Source organism: Oryza brachyantha, chromosome 9 (assembly GCF_000231095.2).
Source record: "Oryza brachyantha chromosome 9, ObraRS2, whole genome shotgun sequence".
Taxonomy (NCBI): domain Eukaryota; kingdom Viridiplantae; phylum Streptophyta; class Magnoliopsida; order Poales; family Poaceae; genus Oryza; species Oryza brachyantha.
The window spans coordinates 11,216,353-11,236,592 of NC_023171.2; the positions used below are offsets into that span (position 1 = coordinate 11,216,353).

General features: G+C 40.7%; 4 protein-coding genes across 4 annotated transcripts; 2 read left to right on the forward strand and 2 right to left on the reverse strand.

The window, feature by feature from the left end:
* Window positions 1-1,132: 1,132 nt before the first annotated feature.
* LOC102713021 (serine/threonine-protein kinase PEPKR2) lies at window positions 1,133-4,672 on the reverse strand. The gene is made up of 3 exons (XM_006661266.3): window positions 3,674-4,672; window positions 1,838-2,134; window positions 1,133-1,753 (listed from the first exon to the last, which is right to left on the reverse strand). The coding sequence occupies exons 1-3, from the start codon at window positions 4,410-4,412 to the stop codon at window positions 1,440-1,442; spliced, it is 1,350 nt and encodes a 449-aa protein (XP_006661329.3). The 5' UTR covers window positions 4,413-4,672; the 3' UTR covers window positions 1,133-1,439.
* A 4,718-nt stretch (window positions 4,673-9,390) lies between these two features.
* LOC102719323 (phosphoribosylaminoimidazole-succinocarboxamide synthase, chloroplastic) lies at window positions 9,391-13,960 on the forward strand. Its single transcript, XM_006660656.3, has 12 exons — window positions 9,391-9,768; window positions 9,860-9,961; window positions 10,278-10,407; window positions 10,592-10,684; window positions 10,771-10,859; window positions 11,376-11,456; window positions 11,596-11,685; window positions 12,211-12,300; window positions 12,428-12,478; window positions 12,689-12,735; window positions 13,226-13,283; window positions 13,359-13,960. Exons 1-12 carry the CDS (start codon window positions 9,454-9,456, stop codon window positions 13,413-13,415), a joined length of 1,203 nt encoding a protein of 400 aa, XP_006660719.1. The 5' UTR covers window positions 9,391-9,453; the 3' UTR covers window positions 13,416-13,960.
* A 1,060-nt stretch (window positions 13,961-15,020) lies between these two features.
* Window positions 15,021-16,258, forward strand: LOC102719613 (glutathione transferase GST 23-like). Its single transcript, XM_006660657.3, has 2 exons — window positions 15,021-15,631; window positions 15,721-16,258. The coding sequence occupies exons 1-2, from the start codon at window positions 15,209-15,211 to the stop codon at window positions 16,069-16,071; spliced, it is 774 nt and encodes a 257-aa protein (XP_006660720.2). The 5' UTR covers window positions 15,021-15,208; the 3' UTR covers window positions 16,072-16,258.
* LOC102713301 (purine permease 3-like) lies at window positions 16,198-19,696 on the reverse strand. The gene is made up of 2 exons (XM_006661267.3): window positions 18,995-19,696; window positions 16,198-16,626 (listed from the first exon to the last, which is right to left on the reverse strand). Exons 1-2 carry the CDS (start codon window positions 19,664-19,666, stop codon window positions 16,288-16,290), a joined length of 1,011 nt encoding a protein of 336 aa, XP_006661330.3. The 5' UTR covers window positions 19,667-19,696; the 3' UTR covers window positions 16,198-16,287.
* Between the last annotated feature and the right edge of the window lie 544 nt (window positions 19,697-20,240).

Below are 20,240 nucleotides of genomic sequence, written 5' to 3' on the forward strand. Positions count from 1 at the left end.
AGATACCGAACATTGCATGTTTTTTTGCTGTGGAGTGTTATGACATTGTAATTCTTGTTATTATCTTCAAGAATATTTTACACTCATTTAGTTGTGACTTGATCTCAACGCCTCTATCTTTTTGATACACTGAGGCAATGAGCTCTCTGCTACGAACCAGACACCATTTTTTAAATAAAAAAACATAAGTCGGCAGTAATTTCGAAATTGAGGGCATTATATTTCAGCAGACTAAAAATTTCCCGCGGCGAATCTGCAGAAAAACTCGGTAAATTTGCTTAGGGAACAAGTGACTGACTCAACTATCCTCGGAGATTGCATCTCTCTCTAAAGTAGGCTCCAATTAAATGGCATGAACACTGACAATCTTGAAACGATATATGGAGTAGTTTTTACTCGTGTTTCCTTTTGCATGCTGTAAATTAAAGTATCAAAGTTTCTTTTGATAACCCGGTTCAGTCGAAAGCTGGCGAAATTACTCACATTTGTAAAAAGTGGTCACTTTACTCTCCAGATAACTTGAAAAGAAATGGAAACTATTTGAATGGTCAGATGGAACTCTTTGTGCTGGCGTTCAGCTTGGAGGGTATTCCCATGCATTTATCCAGGTAACTCCGAAAAGATATGGGAAGTATTTGAGATGGTAGTCTTTGTGCCGACGTACACAAAACCAACGGCACGACCGCCCACGATAACCATGATTATCGTTACCGAAAAAACCACGATAATCATGATCCCTGATTTGTGCTGCGTTCCGCTTGAAGTAGTATGAAATAGAGAAGAAACTTGACAATAGTACTTTTAATTTAGGGCATACAAAAGGTAGAGCAGGTGGCCAGCAAGCCTGGCCAACCACAAAGTTGAGAGCTTTAGGACAGCAGGATGTCAAAGGGGCCGGCGCCTAAAGCCAGAGAAATGGTTAGATGGCGAGGCCAAATTGTCGGTGCAGCGAGAGATCGACACCTGTTGATGTGTACTAAGATCTCTCTTTTCTAGCTAATTCTATATTTTATTATAGAACAAGGGCATAAAACAATGAAGTACTTTGAACTCCATTTCTGGATCGTGATCCATGATGAATGTACTTCAAAGCAAAGAAGTGTATTTCGTGATGAATCATGCACAGGGAAATGGCACACAACATTTTATCAACATTAATTGAAACAATTCACTACGTACGCATAAGTTAGCAACTCAGGAGCTAAGGGGATCATGATATTTACAAAATTTACAGAACCGGCCTTCTAATGGCAGGTTTATCAGCATCACCAGATAAAAACTAGATCAAACCCATGTCAAACGCTTGTTTTGATTTGACAGAAACCCGGGTTATTATCCTCAGCTCAGAAACACCACCTGATGGAGGCTTAAGTGGCATCAGACCAACCTTATGCGAAAAATATGTACCTTTCCAATCAGGAGCTGTACATCAGGTCGGGTCAGAATGCCGTACAGAGGTTGCTCTTCAAGTTTGAAGAGCATTCCTGCTGTATGGGAATGGCTGGGTTACACAGCCGGCTCCTTTTTGGCTCTGATATCCTAACATTTGTTATTGCTGCTGTCAGTGCATCAACTATACCACATTCATCTTGATCTGCTGACCTCTGACTCGATGAATCTGAAGATATCGACTCACAATGTAACCTAATTCTGTCCCATGTAATTCTGGGTGCTACAATCTTGTTAGTGATACTCAGATTAGTAGCTACAGCCTTCAGGGGGCACTCTGTGTAGAACACGACCCATGGGTGACCTGAAAATAGTATCATTAGAAAATGACAACCTAAACATTATTCTAACAAAATAGAATGCACAATGAGAAACTGCTTGCACTTACTAAGAACTTCGTCAGCAGTAATTCTGGATAGCACATCTCGGTCCAGCATTCGACTAATCAGATCCCGTGCAAGAGATGATATTGATTCCCATGGACCGCTGTGGAAATCAAGTTCAACTGTCTTTATAGCCTCAAAGACAGCATCTAGTGAACCCCCTTGAAATGGAAGCGAACCATGCAGCAGTACATGAAGTAGCACACCAGCGCCCCATATGTCTACTTTCTCAGTGTAGCATCCAGACAAAACCTCAGGTGCCACATAAGCTGGGCTACCAGCAATGCCAGACAATTTCTGACCTGCTCAATGAAGACCAAAATATCAGTTTATGGATAGAATATAAATCTCAATTTTGTTTAATCTATTAGGCCAGACTATGATACTCTACTCTGCCACCATGCATTCACAAAATGTTTGTGTTGTTTGGAAAAGAACCGTAAAAAACAAAATTTCAACTGGCATATAACATGACTGAGAAGAAAGTGTAAGTGCATCAACAATGCATCTGATCATAATACAAGTATCGACCTAACAAATTGCATTAGAGGTGGGTTTGGACTATTAAAGGCCTAGAACCAAAGATAGAGCAGAGAGGGCACAATAAGGTATAACTTGAGGCTCTTGCAACAGAACCAGTAAAAAGCTTCAATTCTCTTGGCAACTGATGTCAGTTCTTTATATAAAAGAAAGATACTACTTTCACTCAGTTCTAGATATTTCCTATGAGCACTTACTCCAGCATGTAACATTAAATCAGTAAGCAGCATTAGCTTAATCAGGACTACAATCCATGAATTAACCATTATCAACTTAGTAGGAGCATAAGAAATAAGGTAGCTCGTACTAGATGCAAAATTTAATTAATCACAATTAGTACTTTAACCTATTTTTATTGCGTAAACTGACCAATCTCTATAATCATAATACTAGTCTAGACACAAACCATGAAATTGTATTAAATGTCCAAGGACACTACATTGGGTCTCTGACCGATCAAATATGCATTTGCAAGATAATGCCTTAAGAATTTACACATAATTTCAAGAACATGTCCATCAGCATAAGCATATGCTTTAAACTTCTAAATCCATGCAAACTACTGAAACAAAGTAGCTATGACACTTCCAAACAAAAACTCAATAGCAAGTATGACTCACCAAATTTTAATTATTTTAGCATACCTATCAAATGGAGATGACATGTGAATGGACACTTGCTACCAACTCAAGACTCCAAAACACATAGCTCGCATTCTTTTCTTTCAATAAGTATCCCGAAAGAACATTTCTTCTTGTGGGGTACCACACAGAACATCGAATCAGTCGTCAATGACAACCTAAACAGGACTCCAGAAATGAGCGACCTCATAACTTGGGTAAGCCTAGTTTATTGTTATATGACCAAACCAAGAAGATCCAGGTTAACAATGCTTGCTTAAACTCTTTAACTCATGAGGGTATAACAACTCCCAACATATTAATATCACATTAGCTGATATGCATGGCCAGTAGACATGAGAAACCTGCAAAAATACTAGTGACCATGGTAAAATAGAGGTCTAGATTTAATAAAGTAGAATTGTGGCGGAAACCTGTCATCCACCTCTAGCTGGTAATCACAATAACACAACGAGATATTGGAATGTTAGATGCAGTTCAACTAGAATGTTGTGAATGCTACATTGTGACATCGACTTTTCGTTTATAATTTAATAATGCTGAACTTCCATATGATCTTAAACTACTTTTAAGTAACTTCTGTTCCTGACCAAAAAATTGCATTCTGTAGTCTCAAATTCAATTATGACTATCAATCTAGAAATGATGAAAAATAATTACCATCGGCAACTCGTGCAGCCAGTCCAAAATCTGCGAGCTTTATCTTTCCTGCCTTGGTGAGTAGAATATTTTCCGGCTTAATGTCCCTGTGAACGACGCCCATCTCATGACAGTACTTCACCACGGACATTAAATCTTTGATCACAATGGCAGCGCGCTGCTCGGAGAACTTGCCCTCCCTCGCCATTTGATCGAGCAGGCGGCCGCCGCCACATAGCTCCATGACGAGATAGAACTTGTCGGCGTCTTCAAAGACGGCCTTGAGCGTGACGATGCCGGGGTGGCCAGAGAGGTGCTGCATGATCTCCACCTCGCGGTGGACGGTCTCCTCCCCGTTCTTGGGCAGCGCCTTGCAGGCGAACTCCTCGCCGCCCACCTTGGCGCGGCAGATCCGGACGGAGCCGAACTTCCCCTGGCCGATCTCGGCGCCGAGCTCGTACTCGCTCTCGAGCCGCTTCTTCCGCCCCATCCGCGTGGCCGACTCGATGCATCCCAGCTTCCGCTTCAGCCCCCTGCTGGGGCTCTCCGGCGCGGCCCGCCCGCTCGCCGGCGGCGCCGTCTGCACCACGCCGCCCCGGCCGGAGGCGTCATCGCCCGCGGAGGCGGGCTTCTTCTTCTCCGGCCGGGGCTTGGGCTCCCTGCACGCGCGCTTGCGGGCGGCGCCGGCGGCCTCGTGGAACGACCCGACGAGGGAGCACGCGGAGCGCGCCCCCTTGCGCTTCCGCGGCAGCGACTCCATGGACCCCCGCGATCCCCCCCACCCCACCCTCAACCCTACTCCGCGGCTGCGTGCTTGCGCCGCTTCCGGGTCATGGGGATGCGGATCGGGAGGGTTGTTGGCAATGGATTTGGGCGGTGCGGGGAGGGGCTCGAGGGAGGAAAGGCAAAGCGTTGGGAGGGGAGGGGAGGGGAGGGGGCAGGGGATGAGGAGGACGGACGACGGTGGTGGGGATGGTGGGCGTGCCTTTGTTGGACTCGTGTCGCGTGCGTCGCGTCTCCTCTCGGCCTGCGATCGTGAGCGGGTCGGTGTTAGTAATTGTGTCGGGTTGGGGTCGGGGTGTGCGGTGAAATCACGCGACCTTCGGCTGGTGGTAGCGCGACGTTTCCAGGGCCGTGCTGCCGTTCGCTCGCCCGCGTTGCCGGTCGCGATTGCGTTCGATTCGGATTTCGTTGCAGGTGGGTTGAGATTTTTCGCTGCTTCTTTCTACAGCCACGGGAGACGGACCGAGTGTGACTGGTTGACAGATGCCAAGTGTTCGCTCCACAGTTTTTTATTTTTGAGACGATAACTTTCGCGGTGGAATAAGGCCATGTTTGTTTCAGCTAGGGATTATTGTAATCTGGATTATTAAATCAGATTACTGTAAGCTGCATTATTATAAGTTAAAGTAAAAACGAATGATAAATATGAATAATTATTTTAAAGTATAGTAGGGTAGTAGGTCTAAATCTACCCAATAATCTAAAAAAGCATATTTGGATGAACTTATCAGATTATAGTAATCTGGGCTCTGGATTATAATAATTTGTTACAATAATCTGTTTGTTTGTTTCAGCTTACTCTAATAAACCAGATTATAATAATCATAAGCTGAATCAAACAGGGCCTAAAACTACCCCTGCTCATGTCCTGAATGATCGCTAGTCGCTACGGTCAAATAAAATATATTATCGTAATATTGGCTAAAACAAATATATTTTCTTAGAAAATATTACCCATTTTGTAGGGAATATTCATCCTAATTTGAGTATGTTTGTGGCTAGGGATGATAATCGGTCCAACCATTTTACTTACAAAATTTAAGGGTCATGTTCAAAACGGGTTAAAAATAAAATTATATAAAGTTTGAGCTAAAATTTTTTTAAGAATTAAATAGGGTTGCCCAGAGGCCTTGGCCCATCCTCATCCCTATTTGTGGCTATTAATTTAGATTTGATTATTTCAATATTAAGAAGTTTAAGAGAAATCCGCAAAAGTTACACTACAAGAAGGTGGAGTATTAAATTAACAGTTGTCACCACTGTATTTTATTTCTAATTGTATTACTCATACAACACGTGGTTATTAAGTTTTGACACATGCTTACGAGTACGATGAGCCATGTGTGTTGCGAAGTGAGCGTAGGTATTTATAGTAGATACGAGGAAACATACTCTTCATTTTTCCACAGTAAATGTAACATAGCATACTCCTAAGCTTTCATAATTCAGAGATCAACTGATTCAATCATTAAGACCCTCTAAAAACTCTATGAACTTCGACTGCATACAAAAATCAAAAATTCAGACGACCAATTTCATAAATTCATTTCTCCTAAACCATATATGATAAATTTACATCGTTTGATCAAAGGATATATCAGAATGTTATCTACAAATTTTGTATATAACACTTTTTAAGGAAAAGATGTTTAGATCATGTAATCAACGAAAATCAGAAATACCGTAAATCTACTAACGTATAGAACTAGCCATCTTAATCACAACATCTTAATCTCTTTTCTAATCTACAACCAGTAGAACAGGGTCAAGACTAGCTAGGGTTTCTAGATTACCCATGAGGAGATTACGAGGAAAACAACAATCTAACCTATCTTCCTACTCATCTCCTCGTCCTTGTCCTAATTTTTCACTTCGCTTCTTCCTTTTCAAGTTCTTTACTTAGAGATCTACATGGAAAAATGTACTGCTTAATAGAAGGGATAGAAAAACGCGTATATGAGAGTGGGGGAATGTTGTTGGTGACGATGTGAGAGAGGAAGGAGTCGGTCTTCTCCTCTATAGGTTTTAGGTGGGGTTGGGAGTGGGCTCGGTTTATGGTCTTAGGTTAGCTCAACCTATTTCTAAAGATATTATACATTTATTGCCATCATCTTCTTTATATTTACAAAATAACCCAACATAAAAAAAATAAAACTTCTTTTTTGTTTTTAGGGTGTTACATTACCTCCTCCTTTATCAAATTCCTCCATGAACTCAACTTCAACAAAGCAAAACAGAACAAAAGTATATGGCTACAACAAACACTCATACACATAGATGTCTTAAAGATTTCAATGTTTCAGAAGAAATTTGGAAACACCCTGCAACATAGTGTGGAATATGATTTTAGTGATCGGGTAATGTCAATGCATGCAACAGGAGTTAAATAATTTCACCCGAGGAGATGCCAAGTTAAAATGCAATCGACAACAAATGGACCACGTCAACTAAGATGAGGATGGAGCGGTTAGTCAAAATAAAACATGATTATTGGTTTAAGAGTTTACTCAAATCAAAGGACTCAATTTTGAAGAGACATTTGTGTCGATTGGTCATATCGAAACATTTCAAATATTACTTGCATATGACGCTAGCCATGATTTTAGTCTCTATCAAATAAATATTAAGAAAGTATTTCTCAATTGGCCTATCTCGAAGGTGGTGTATGCGGAAGAATCGCTGGGCTTTAAAGATCTCAAATATCCAAATCATGTGTATAAGCTTTAGAAGACACTATATGGGTTTAAGCAAGCTCCTAGGGCTTCCTATGAATGCCTTTGGGGCTATCTCATCAAGAATGACTTTGAGATAAGGAAAACCGATACTACACTCTTCACTAAGAAATTTGATAAAGATTTATTGTGGGATAAATATATGTTGATGACATTATATTATTTTTTAACCTACTTGTAGTGATGAGTTAAATATGATAATAACCAAAAGACTTAATATATTGATGATAGTGGATGCAAACTTCTTCATTAAACTTGAAGCCAAGCAACTTAAGGAACATACATTCATATCCTAAACCAAGTAACTCAAGGACATCCTCAATAATCGTGATAGAGGGTGCCAAACCTATCAAGACTCCTATCGTGACAAACATACACCTTGATCTTGGCGAAAATGGACAATCCATTTATTGAAAGGTATATCGCTCCATAATTAGGTCTCTTCTTGATATTTATATGATTACTTCTAAGCAATCCAAACAGTACCAAGTGAAATAATGCAACAAGCTTACATGAGTAGGTACGGAATGATGTATAATCTTTATAGAAGATTTTCCACATATTCATGCTTTGCAATAGTGACTCAACACAACACATGAAAATGTAAAATATAAATCATTTGTGCTTAAGTAAATTATAGTCTCTGGAGGCATATCAGAAAAAACAGCACCTGTCATATTAGAATCTTTTATAAGATGGAATGGACATAATAAATCTTTAACATGACAATACACCAACAATAATAATTGAGAAATCACAAATGCCATTGATAAACACTTAATTCTAAGAATGTCATTGACGAGTGCGAGTTTTAGGAAATGTCATTGTACAAACGAATTTGTCTAAGAAATGCCATCGCCGTTAGAGTTCCGTCAACATTCCTCCGTTAAGTTCTATAGCGTGAACAGTGTATTTAACGGAAAAATGGATGGACACCTAATGATGATGGTATTTTTTAGACAAATTCGTTTGTACAATGGTATTTCCCAGAACTCACACTTGTCAATGACATTTCTTATACTTAGACGTTTGTCAATGATATTTTTTAGATTTTCTCATAATAATTATTGCTACCATTGCACCGACTATTTGATTGAATATGTTACGGCTCCATATAGAAGATGGTAAATCAGTGAGAACATTATTGAAAAATGATTTACAAATATATGTTTGACCGAGTCAAAATTAATTTTTAGAGTTCGGTTCAATCCATCAGGCAAAACCAAATCTGTTCAGTGCATAGAGCAAAATCAGTTTAATGCTTGCAGCAGTGCATTGGACACACTTTAACGGCAAGAATAATTAATGCGTAATCAATTATGCACTAATAATTTACGGTACCTTTAGCGTAAAAAAATCGTGGTAGCACATTTTTACGTAAAAAAATATAGCGAGTACTCTTGGTCTAAAATAGGATGAAACTATCCAGGCCGCGTTTAGTTCACGAAAAGAAAAATTTTGAGCGTCACGTTAGACGTTTGACCGGATGTTCGAAGGAGTTTTTAGGTATAAATGAAACAACGAATTTCATAGCTCGTATGGAAACCGCGAAACAAATCTTTTGAGCCTAATTAATTGGTAATTAGCATATGCGGGTTACTATAGCACTTGTGGCTAATCATGTGCTCTCCCCGTTTCAGAGTGTAAGACTTTCTAGCATTGTATATATAAATTATATGAATTTAGATAAAACTAGAAAATTTTATAATATGAAACAGAGGTAAAAAGATTTAATGTAATGTTTTTAGAAAAAAATCGAGAACTAAACGGTCCCTCACTCAAGAATCTTAATCATCAGCAATTCAGCACATGATAGATTAATCGGCAAAAAAAAAAACTCGTCCTTATTCGCGAAATTATTATTTCTCGTTCAGGGGTTGTTTAGTTTGAAAAAAATTATAAAAACATCACATCAAAACTTTAAACAGTATTAAACTTAGTCTAATGATTTCGCCTGGAAACCGCGAGACGAATCTTTTGAGTCTAATTAATTCGTCATTAACATATGTTGGTTACTGTAGCACTTATGACTAATCACATTCTAATTAGACTCAAAAGATTCGTCTCACTATTTTTTTCATAACTGTGTAATTAGTTTTAATATTTATATATATTTAATATTTTATTTAGATTTTCAAACATTTGATGTAATAATTTTGGAAAAAAATTTGGGTGTCTACCAGCGTTCGGTCCCAAACCTCGCGCCCAACCGAGAGCAAAAACCACCCGCCGCAAAGCAAAAAAACCCCAAGCCTCTCTCCTCGCCGTTCTCTGCTTCTCTTCCCCATGTCTCCCTCCGCGCCGCCGGCCGCCGTCCGCCTTCCGGGGCTGCCCAAGGCTTCGCTGCCGACCTCCTCCTCGCCCTCCATCCGTCTTCCCCACCTCTCCATGTCCGCCTCCTCCTCTCCCCGCCCCCGCCCCCTCGCCCCAGCGGCGGCGGCCGCTGGGAGTGGCGCCTCCTCCTCCTCCTCCCTCCTCGCCGCCGACCCGAGCCACCGCGACGCCGTCCTCCTCGCGGCGCGCAGTGCCATGGCGAACTGCCTCGGCGAGACCAGCCTCGACCTCGCCGTCCCCGGGCTCCGCCTCGTCGCCAAGGGCAAGGTGAGCAAAAATCATCATTGGCCTGCTGCAGTGCTGCTGTCCACTGATTCTCGATTGCCCTAGTGATTGACGGTTGACGTTTTTGGTGAAGGTGAGGGACGTGTACGAGAGCGGGGAGCATCTGGTGCTGGTGACCACCGACCGGCAGAGCGCGTTCGATCGTGTCCTTGCTTCCATCCCTTTCAAGGGACAGGTATTCTGATAAGCATATGCTCAGTTCCAATCTGCTATTCTAGATAAATATTTTACTTCTAGATTGCTAGCCGCATGGGATGTTGATTATTTTTAGCCTCTTGCATTTGTTCATTGATGCAACTGCAGTATTTGCCACTAACGTTTAATTTTTCAAATAACAATCACCTCAGAATGTGAAAAGTGATTCTTTCAGTTATAGCTGTTTATTCTACAGTGTAATTAAGTGTTCACTATAGAATCTGAATATACTGGGATTAGATATTATTGCTTCCACGGTTGATTATTCTGCTGTGCTTTCATCTCGATGATTTTAGGTGCTTAACGAAACAAGCCTTTGGTGGTTCAATAGGACACGTCATATCACTCCAAATGCAGTAGTGTCTTCTCCTGATAAGAATGTAACAATTGCCAAAAGGTGCTCAGTTTTTCCAGTTGAATTTGTTGGTGAGACCTAAGGCTTTCTGCATTTACTGATTATTTCTCCTGCAAAATTACAATCATATTGCCCAGAATCTTGTTGGATGTGTTGTTCATTTCGTTTTTTCTTCACTTTTTTTTTTGTCGAATCCAAACTATCTTCCTTATATACATAAGTTCTTATGAATCGTATCTTGCATGCTTTTATCAGTGAGGGGTTATGTTACTGGAAGCACTGATACATCTTTGTGGACGGTTTATAGTAAGGGTGTGAGGAACTATTGTGGAAATGTTCTTCGTGATGGTATGCTGAACCTACAAACATCCAAATTGGCCTTGCCTTTTCTTTCTGTTCCTTCTAGTGAGTACTGAGTGGGCTCTTCCATGCAGGTATGGTAAAGAATCAGAAGCTTTCTGAAAATATACTTACACCAACAACTAAAGCTGTAGATCATGATGTTCCTGTCACTCCTGAAGAGGTATTTACTCTCCCTTATATTTAATTTGTTTTAAGGTGTATTGATGCAACTGCCCTACCTTAAGAGTAACTCCATAAGAGTTCCCCTAAAAAAACATTGTTTATAGGAACGGGGATAAACAGATGCTCTTGGTAGTATTAACATTGGAATTACATGGGAGTCCATGGTGTATTGGGAAAAGGTAGAAACTTAATGACGCTACTAGTTGATGTCTGTCATTCTGGAGTCACAAATGTTTCATTACCGCGTTTACTATTGCCACTTATCAGATATCAAAGCTGTTATTTGCTTATAAGTTACATCACTTTTATACTTGTCAGATACTTTGTTTACTGACAGTTAACAGGAATATAGAAGTCTTTGAATGATTCATGGATCTCATTTTCCTTTCTATGAGTTATTTAAGTTCCATTCCCATGCCTTCTTTAGGGTTTCTAGCCTCTTTAGCATGTAAATGCTGCTGCATTGCTTCATCACCTCAAAGAGATCTTCTTACATGGCCATGGCATTCTGCAGATTATCAATTCAGGACTAATGTCAAAGGAAGATTTTGATGAAGCAAGAAGCAAAGCCTTAAGCTTATTTTCATATGGACAGGTAATTAATTGTCACATCTTCTAGTTCCTAATTTGTTTTCAGTTCCATGCCTAATGATCTTTGTAGCAATGTTGCTGGCAATGGCCTGGAACATCACAAATTTAGCATTTATATGCTTTTTTTGTTCAAATCTTTGCAGGAAGTAGCCTTAGAGAATGGACTAATTCTAGTTGACACAAAGTATGAGTTTGGAAAAACAGCTGATGGGACAATCATGTTGATTGATGAGGTTACATCTTGTTACATGATTTTATCAATGCAATGTTTTCTGTCTGTGAATTCTATGCTCGTTTCTCTCAACAAAGAAAAATAATACGGATAATATGGATGATCTAAGCTTAAAAATAACCGTGCCTTGCTAGCCAGTTCTACTAGCTCACTGTTTTTCTCTAGAAATGTAAACATGCTTGTCTTGACATCAGTTTATTTTTTTATTATGTTGAAATTGCCATTACATAAATACATATTTCGATTTGATTTGGTAAGGCATAAAACATTGGATCCTTGCATAAAGCCAAGCCTGTTCATTTTTGCACCGGTATTTGTACTAAGGGTTTGAGTTACCATTTCGCCAGCTGGTTACCATTAACCATTGTTGGATTAAGACTGGTTTCCCCGTAACCTACCAAGCTATATAGTTTCTACTTTCCAGTATTTTTTTAGAATTTATTGAGTGCATCTGTTTTATAATTTCTGAGATATTTAATGATTATTTCTAACAGAACTCCCCAATGTCACTTTTTATGACAAGCAGGTGCACACTCCTGACTCTAGCAGATATTGGATTGCTGATTCATATGAAAAGAGATTCAATTCTGGTCTTGAGCCTGAAAATGTTGACAAGGTAGACTGCTCTTGAGTTTGTACAAAACTATACATGTGGCAATTTGCTGCCGCAAGTTACAACTTTATTTCTTAATAAGTCATTGGAGTGGAATGGAATTCTGAAGAGGTGATTTTGTTTTTGCCAGGAGTTCTTAAGGCTGTGGTTCAAGAACAATTGCAACCCATATGAAGATGCGGTACATCACATTTCCTTAAATCAATTAAGAGCACTTTCCATAGTAATCAGATATTGAAAATTAGTGAAATATAAGATGTCCACAAATATGTCCACACATAATGCATTCCAGTTATGTTGGCTGCATATTTCTTTATCTTTTGAAGGCTATTTTTCCCTTTTTTTGGTTGAAGACTCACTACATGTTTATTTATTACTTTTAAACACTCAGGTTTTGCCCGAAGCTCCTAACGAACTAGTTTGTGAACTAGCTTGGCGGTATGTCCATCTCTATGAGCTTGTGCTAGTTCTTTTTAGAGTAAATTTCACAAAACTATAGGTACTTTGACCAAATTATTGCAAAACTGCAGATTTAAGATTGTGTATTGCAAAACTATAGATATAGCACCAAATTTCTCTGGAAACTATAGATTTAGTGGTGAAGCTATCAAAGAAGTATAGGTTTTAGAGTTCAACTATTGTATTTTTTAAGTTACAAAAGTTGTAGTTTTGTGATAACATTGATGTTAAATCTATAGTTTTGTGATACAATGGCTTAAATATATAATTTTGTAAAAAAATTGGTGTTAAATCTATAGTTTTGTAGTAGCTTGATCAATCTATCTGTAGTTTTGTATTCGGAGCGATGTTTCCTATACTATATCATGTTCAACAAACAGCTCTATGTGCATCTCATTGTATGTGAATCTGATGCAAACATGTTGTTTAGTTGTGGCTAAATGATAGTTTGCTTAAATATCCACCACAGGTATATTTTCCTGTTTGAAACAATTACAAATACAAAGTTCGAGATCCCCAAAACACAGGTATGTATGATGGCAGTTTCGTGCTTCTGATCTAGAAGAGAACCATGTACTCAAACCCTGTTTTATTAAATGCAGGACCCTATTCACGAAAGGATATCTAAGAATGTTACAGAGGCCTTGCGGAATCTTTGATTGAGGATAAGGGGAATTTAAGGAGCTAAACTCGCTCTCTGATGAGAATAAGAGGTGCACTTCTGGACTTATGGTACCGACATTACTAATGATAATATTAGTATGCGTTCATGACATGTATCCTTCGAGATGGCTGTTCGATGGATCAGGAATACGCGTATGCTCCGTGGTGTAATGTGGTTTGCAATAACTAAGCGAAACAGCCTGGCATATGCTACCTGCCCTAATTGTTGCCCTGTTTAGAGGATCAGAGTGGGAGATAGCCACGTACTGATAATATTTCATCCTTTGTCCACCCCATATTTTAAAAGATGACGGATAAGCTTTTTCGAAAAACTTATGTAATTATAATTTATTTTGTTGTGATTGAATTTATTACTGAATATATTATAAGTATAATTTACACTTTACATATTTGTACATATTTTTAAAATAAAACAAAAATCAAATATGTGACAAAACTCAAACGGCAGGAGTAATATTTCATGCATAACAGGCTAAACCTAAACATAACAAACATGCCGAGTTAACCAGTTTTCTCTACCTCCGGTTAAAAGGTAGAGTTTAGTATTGACTAGCACTAACTTATTTTATACGAGCACACTAGCTTATTTTATTTATATAAGCATACGTGTAAAGGTAAAATAAGAGCACACTAGCTTATTTTATATAAGCATATGTATAAAGGTAAAGTCGGTTATGTTTTCTTACTAATATAATAAAATATTTTTTATTACTCTTTTCTTTTTATCTATCTTTGTAGAACGAAAATTCTTTAAACAAATGCTAAGTCACTCTAACCGCTGTTGTTATGTATAACAACCATTTTTCTCATTCCTTTATATCATTATATTTGATCACATGATAATAGAGAGATAGCTAATAAGCGTTTTTTAAGGTGATTCGATACTTTAAGATTTCAGAAACAACTACTATTAACGAGGCAAGTCGTTTGCTATTATTAGCACTGGACATTATTTTCTCCGTTTTGTCAAACTCGACAAAAACTCCAATAAGATATGTACAAATCGACCTGTCTCTTAATTCATTTTAGTAAGGATCTCTCTCTTGTCACCCTCGCGTGCACGTTGCCAACATTTAAGCTACTACACTACTACTAATTTTAACACTACTGCTATTTAAAATTAGGTTACTTTGTTTAGCAGAAATTAAGATTAAAACAATGTAGTGCTTTTTAATAAATAAGGAGTATATAAAGGTGAGAGGATGGTTTTGTACCAGGAAACTGTTTTCCTGTTTTTAGCACGTAGGTGGACATCCACCTGTGTGCTTCTATGCTGTATAAATAATCATAAAAAAATATGAAAAAAAATTGACAAGATAGATAAATATGAGTTATATCACTACACAAACATGCAAGTTTAAATTCAAATTTTACAAGTTGTATAAAAAACAAAACTGAGACTAATTATACATATATTCATAATTGTATACACATATTCATAATTGTTTTTATTATTTTTACTGCAACTTGTAGAAGTTGAATTTAAACATATATGTTTGTGGAGTGATATAACTCATATTTATCTATCTTATCAAAATTTTTATATTTTTTTGATAACTATTTAAATGATATGTAAACAGTGGGTGATATCCATTCGTGTGTAAAAAACTGATTTCTGTTAAAATAGAAGATGATTGATAGAATTAGTAATGCTTATATGGAGAATACAGTATAAATGGTTATATTATATGCAACATTCAAATTATGAGGATGATTATATTTTTCCACGGAAGGATAATATCGATGTGGAGAGAAATGCTTAAATAAGATGGAAACGATGACCCGAAAGCACCAGTTTGACTTGACTTCCCAACTCCCAACATCCCAAGCCTTTTTATTAAGGCGTAGCCAAGCGAGCTCCAGGCCTCCAGGCATGGCGGACAAGGGAGTGAAGGTGTTCGGCATGTGGGCGAGCCCCATGGCGATCCGGGCGGAGTGGGCGCTCCGGCTCAAGGGCGTCGACTACGAGTACATCGACGAGGACCTCGCCAACAAGAGCGAGGCGCTGCTCCGGTACAACCCGGTGACCGAGAAGGTGCCGGTGCTGGTCCACGACGGCAAGCCTCTCGCCGAGTCCACCGTCATCGTCGAGTACATCGACGAGGCCTGGAAGGACGGCTACCCGATCATGCCGGCCGACCCCTTCGAGCGTGCTCAGGCGAGGTTCTGGGCCAGGTTCGCGGAAGAGAAGGTACGCAACTCTACGTCTCCACCGACTCGATCAAAATCCAATCTTTTTCTTCTCCAGCCTCTTAGGTTGCATCGGATTCGTGTTCCCAGTGCAACGCTGCTCTGTACCCGATCTTCATGACGACCGGCGAGGCGCAGAGCAAGCTGGTGCAGGAGGCACAGCAGTGCCTGAAGACGCTGGAGACGGCGCTGGAGGGGAAGACGTTCTTCGGAGGCGACGCCTTCGGCTACCTCGACATCGTCACCGGGTGGTACGCCTACTGGCTGCCGATCATCGAGGAGGTCACCGGCGTCGCCATCGTCACCGACGAGGCGCTGCCCCTGATTAAGGCCTGGTTCGACCGGGTCGTCGTCGTCGACGCAGTGAAGGCGACCCTGCCACCCAGGGACAAGCTCCTCGCTCTCAACAAGGCTCGTCGTGAGCAGCTCCTCTCGGCGTAGGCCACGACTACTTCAGCTTCCAGCTACGTTTCGTCGCCATTGTCCATGGCTAAATAAGTTCTTCACAAGCACACTGTTCAGTAGTAGATGCAATGTTCACATCCGTCTCAGATAGACTTGCTATACGCCTACTTAATTATTTCCTCAAGGGGAAAAAAAATGAAGACATACTACAGGTTTGTACTAAGTTGATCATTCTATATTTATTCTATATTTCTATGGATCCAAATGGTCGGGTTTGGGGGCCTCGCCGGAGTGGGGCCGCGCCGCCTTGGCCCGGACCTCGCCGTAGAAGTAGGAGACGAACCCCCAGAGGGAGAGCGCGAGCGCGACGCCCTTGGTGCCGTTGAATGGCTCGTGGAAGAACATGACGGCGAGCACCTCGGTGACCGGGATGAGCACGGTCATGATGACGCCGGCGAGCAGCGCTGAGCCGTAGAAGATGGCGCCGATCGTGCCGAGGAAGAAGCACTGGTACATGGCGGCCGACCCGGCGAGGAGCAGGTAGTAGCCCGCTTGGCCCAGACCGAATCCTTGGGCTTCTCCTGGGATTGCCTGCGTTTAGGCCTTGTTTAGGTCTCAAAGATTTTTTCCAAAAACATTACATCGAATTTTTAAACAACTAAATAAAACATTAAACATAGATGAACCAACAAACTAATTGTATAATTACGAAAGAAATGTTGAGACGAATCTTTTGAGCCTAATTAGTCCATAATTAGCCATAAGTGCTATAGTAACCAACATGTACTAATGACGGATTAGTTAAGCTCAAAAGATTCGTCTCGCGGTTTCTAGGCTAGCTGTGAAATTCATTTTCTCATTCGTGTCCGAAAAGCCCTTCCGACGTTCGGTCAAATATTTAACGTGACACTTTTCCTAAAAATTTTCTCAATCTAAACACCCCTTTAGGTGCTTTCCAGCTTAATCAGAAACATAATCTACTACTCCCCTTAAAAAAAGCTTGATAAAGAATCTCCTGAGCATAAACTGGTCTTATAGGACTTATTTGGTTTCATACCAAACCTTTTCCCTCCTAAATTTTTGATCACTTTGAATAGTAATATATGCTAGATATTTAAATCGGAGTACCAAATTTTGCCAAATCAATAAAGTTGATAATACCCTATGTAATAAATTAGTAAAATGGAAGAGTAGAGAAGTAATAAACATGTCCGTAGTTCCTCGTAAAAGACGATGGGATGATTGTTTGGCTCTTTAGGGAAAAGCTAAATATTATATTTGTAAATAAAAATAATTTATGAATGAAAATTATATATATATATTCTTAGCGATCTAAAAGCATGATTAAAAATATACTACAAAGAAAAACATCAAAATCAACTAAAATTTAATTTTAGTCTATAAGCATAAGCAGAAGCGAAAAGATGAAGATGAATGTTTTTTGATAACTGGAAATATGGATCTTCCTCAATTTTCTTCTTCCTTTTTTGGAAGAATATTCTTAGGTTGTAGCCTTGTAGGCTATGGTTCCCCATATGTTAGGTCTAAGGGGTGTTTAGATTGAGAAAATTTTTGGAAGAATTGTCACGTCAAATGTTTGACCGAATGTTGGAAGTGATTTTTTGGACACGAATTAAAAAACGAATTTCACGGCTAGACTGGAAACCGCGAGACGAATCTTTTGAGCCTAATTAATCCGTCATTAGCACATGTTGGTTGCTGTAGCACTTATGGCTAATTATGAACTAATTAGGATCAAAAGATTCGTCTCAAGATTTCGTTCATAACTATGCAATTAGTTTTTTGGTTCATCTATATTTAATGTTTTATTTAGGTGTTTAAAAATTCAATAGGATGTTTTTGAAAAAAAAATTTAGGAACTAAACTAGGCCTAACACTCACCACCACAGTTAGCGTATCCTTGTTCGAGAAAAAGCTAAATTTATTACTAGCACGAACAGCTTGCTCAATCATTGGCTTGCACCGATACACATCCTACAGTCCAAAAGAGTACGACTTGTTGTCCTTGAATTTAAGGGGGGAGAGAGGCTAATCCGGTCACTGATTGTGTCTTTTTCTAGCAAATTTCGTAACATTACATGTATTTAAACCAAATTATCAGAAAACTACACACTTAAAGTGTTAAATCACAGAACTACAAAACTAACATCAATTTTATAATAATAAATCACAGAACTACAAAACTAACATCAATTTTATAATAATACTATGAATTTAACGTGAAGTATCGTAAAACTACATATTTAAAAGTTAAGTTAAAACAAAACTAGATATTTTATAGTTTGATTCCCCACCACCATTGTTTTTTTTAGTTCTAAGTATTGCAGTCTTGTGATTAAATTGGAGTTAAACTGTAGGTTGTGATAACCTTGCGGCACTTCTCCTCGAACATATAGTTTTGTGATAAAGTTAATATTAAATATGTAATTTTGTGATATTTTAATCAAAATAGCAAAAAGGAAAGAAACAAGTATCCAAAACTATAAAAAAAAAATCTAAAGGGTTCAAAATGCAATCCACTCTTCTTATACGGGCTGTGATTTGATTATGTCATTCTTTGCCTATCTTTCAGCAACGTGCTCTAATATACTTATATTTCTTTCCAAAAAGGCTTGAACGTGCACTGATCTATTGACATAGTCACATTTCATTTCTGAGTGGGACTAATTAGTTTATAATATCTGTGTACCACGTAGATTGACTTTTACTACCAATCCACTGATCGGATCACTTCGATGACAAAAGTTAACTCCACTCCTGTGCATGCACACAATTCAGCAACTCTAGAAAAAGGTTAAATTGAACGTCATTGCCATGAACTCAAACAGGATGGCTAACCTTTCATGCATTTGCTCTTTTTTAATAAAAAGTATTGTTGATTTTTTTTGGATTAGTGAGTGACTGAGTGTTGCTGTGAGAGTAGCGGCTGAAACCTTACGTGGAAATCGTTGTTGACGAGCATGCCGACGGCGCTGAAGGCCGTGGCGACGAAGCCGATGACGAGCTGCATCTCCATGACGAGCGTGTACGTGACAGCGCCGCGCGCGGCGGCGTGCCGCGCTTGGCTGAGCTCCATGACGGGGAGCACGAGCCCATACAGCGCCGCGGCCCCGAGCGTCATGGCGAACCCGGCGTAGTACTGCGCGCGCGACACCCCCGCCGGCCGGTCCCCCCCGGTGTTCATCCCCAGCATGGCGGCGCCGACGCTGAGCAGCACGACGGCGTTCACTGAGAACGCCGTGAACCGCTGGCGCACGAGCAGCAGCGCGAACGCGGCCGTGAAGGCCAGCTGCGTCGAGATGAGGATGGAGGAGGTGGACACCGGGAGATAGGCCAGGCCGTAGGCGTAGAGGAGGTCGTCGAGGCCGGTCATGAGCCCGACGGTTGCGGACGCAGCCAGGAGGCGGGGTGTCATGAGAAACAGCGGCGTCGTGGCTGCGCCGCCGTCCTCCTCCTCGCGCCGGCGGCGGGAGCAGTAGGAGAAGCAGAGAGGCACGAGCAGGAGCGGCCAGCCGGCGGTCTGGAGCAGGCTGGAGAGCCACTTGCGGCTGCCGCCGCGGAGGAAGTAGGCGCGGAGGAGCAGCGGCCCGCACGCCGAGCCGACGACCATGAGGATGAAGTTGACGACGAGGAGCGGGTTCCGGAACGCCGTCGCGGCTGCGCTCGGACAGCACTGCTTGCTACTGGCGTTCTTGCATGACTGCCGCCGCTGTGTCGCCGCTTCCACCTCCATGAACCGAGCTCGATCGAGACTGAGATATCGTGAATTCGTGAGGACGATGATGTGCACAGCGCGCCGTGGACGAGAGTGTGCGCGCACGGCGCCGCTTATTATATACTGGCGCCGCATATGGCGCGCGGTGAACCTGACACCAGTGACACCTGAGGTTGTCAGCTTCCGGCGACGTCTGCTCGGTCACCTCGCTGATGGAACACTGCACCAGCCCACGCTCAGGTCCAGTTGCACCCTAGGCTCGTAGCGAGAATGTGCTTTTCTCATTGTCAAGGCCCAATTAATGGACTGGCACCAATCGTTCTACCATCTCGGTGCCCGAGAGATTGTTTGGCACAAGAGATTCGATTGAGACCCATGCATTGAGAGCAATCCGGTGTCCAAGAGCAAGTTCAATATAGCACAACCAACTACTGGCTTCAATTTATCTATAATTAATCTAATAGCCAAT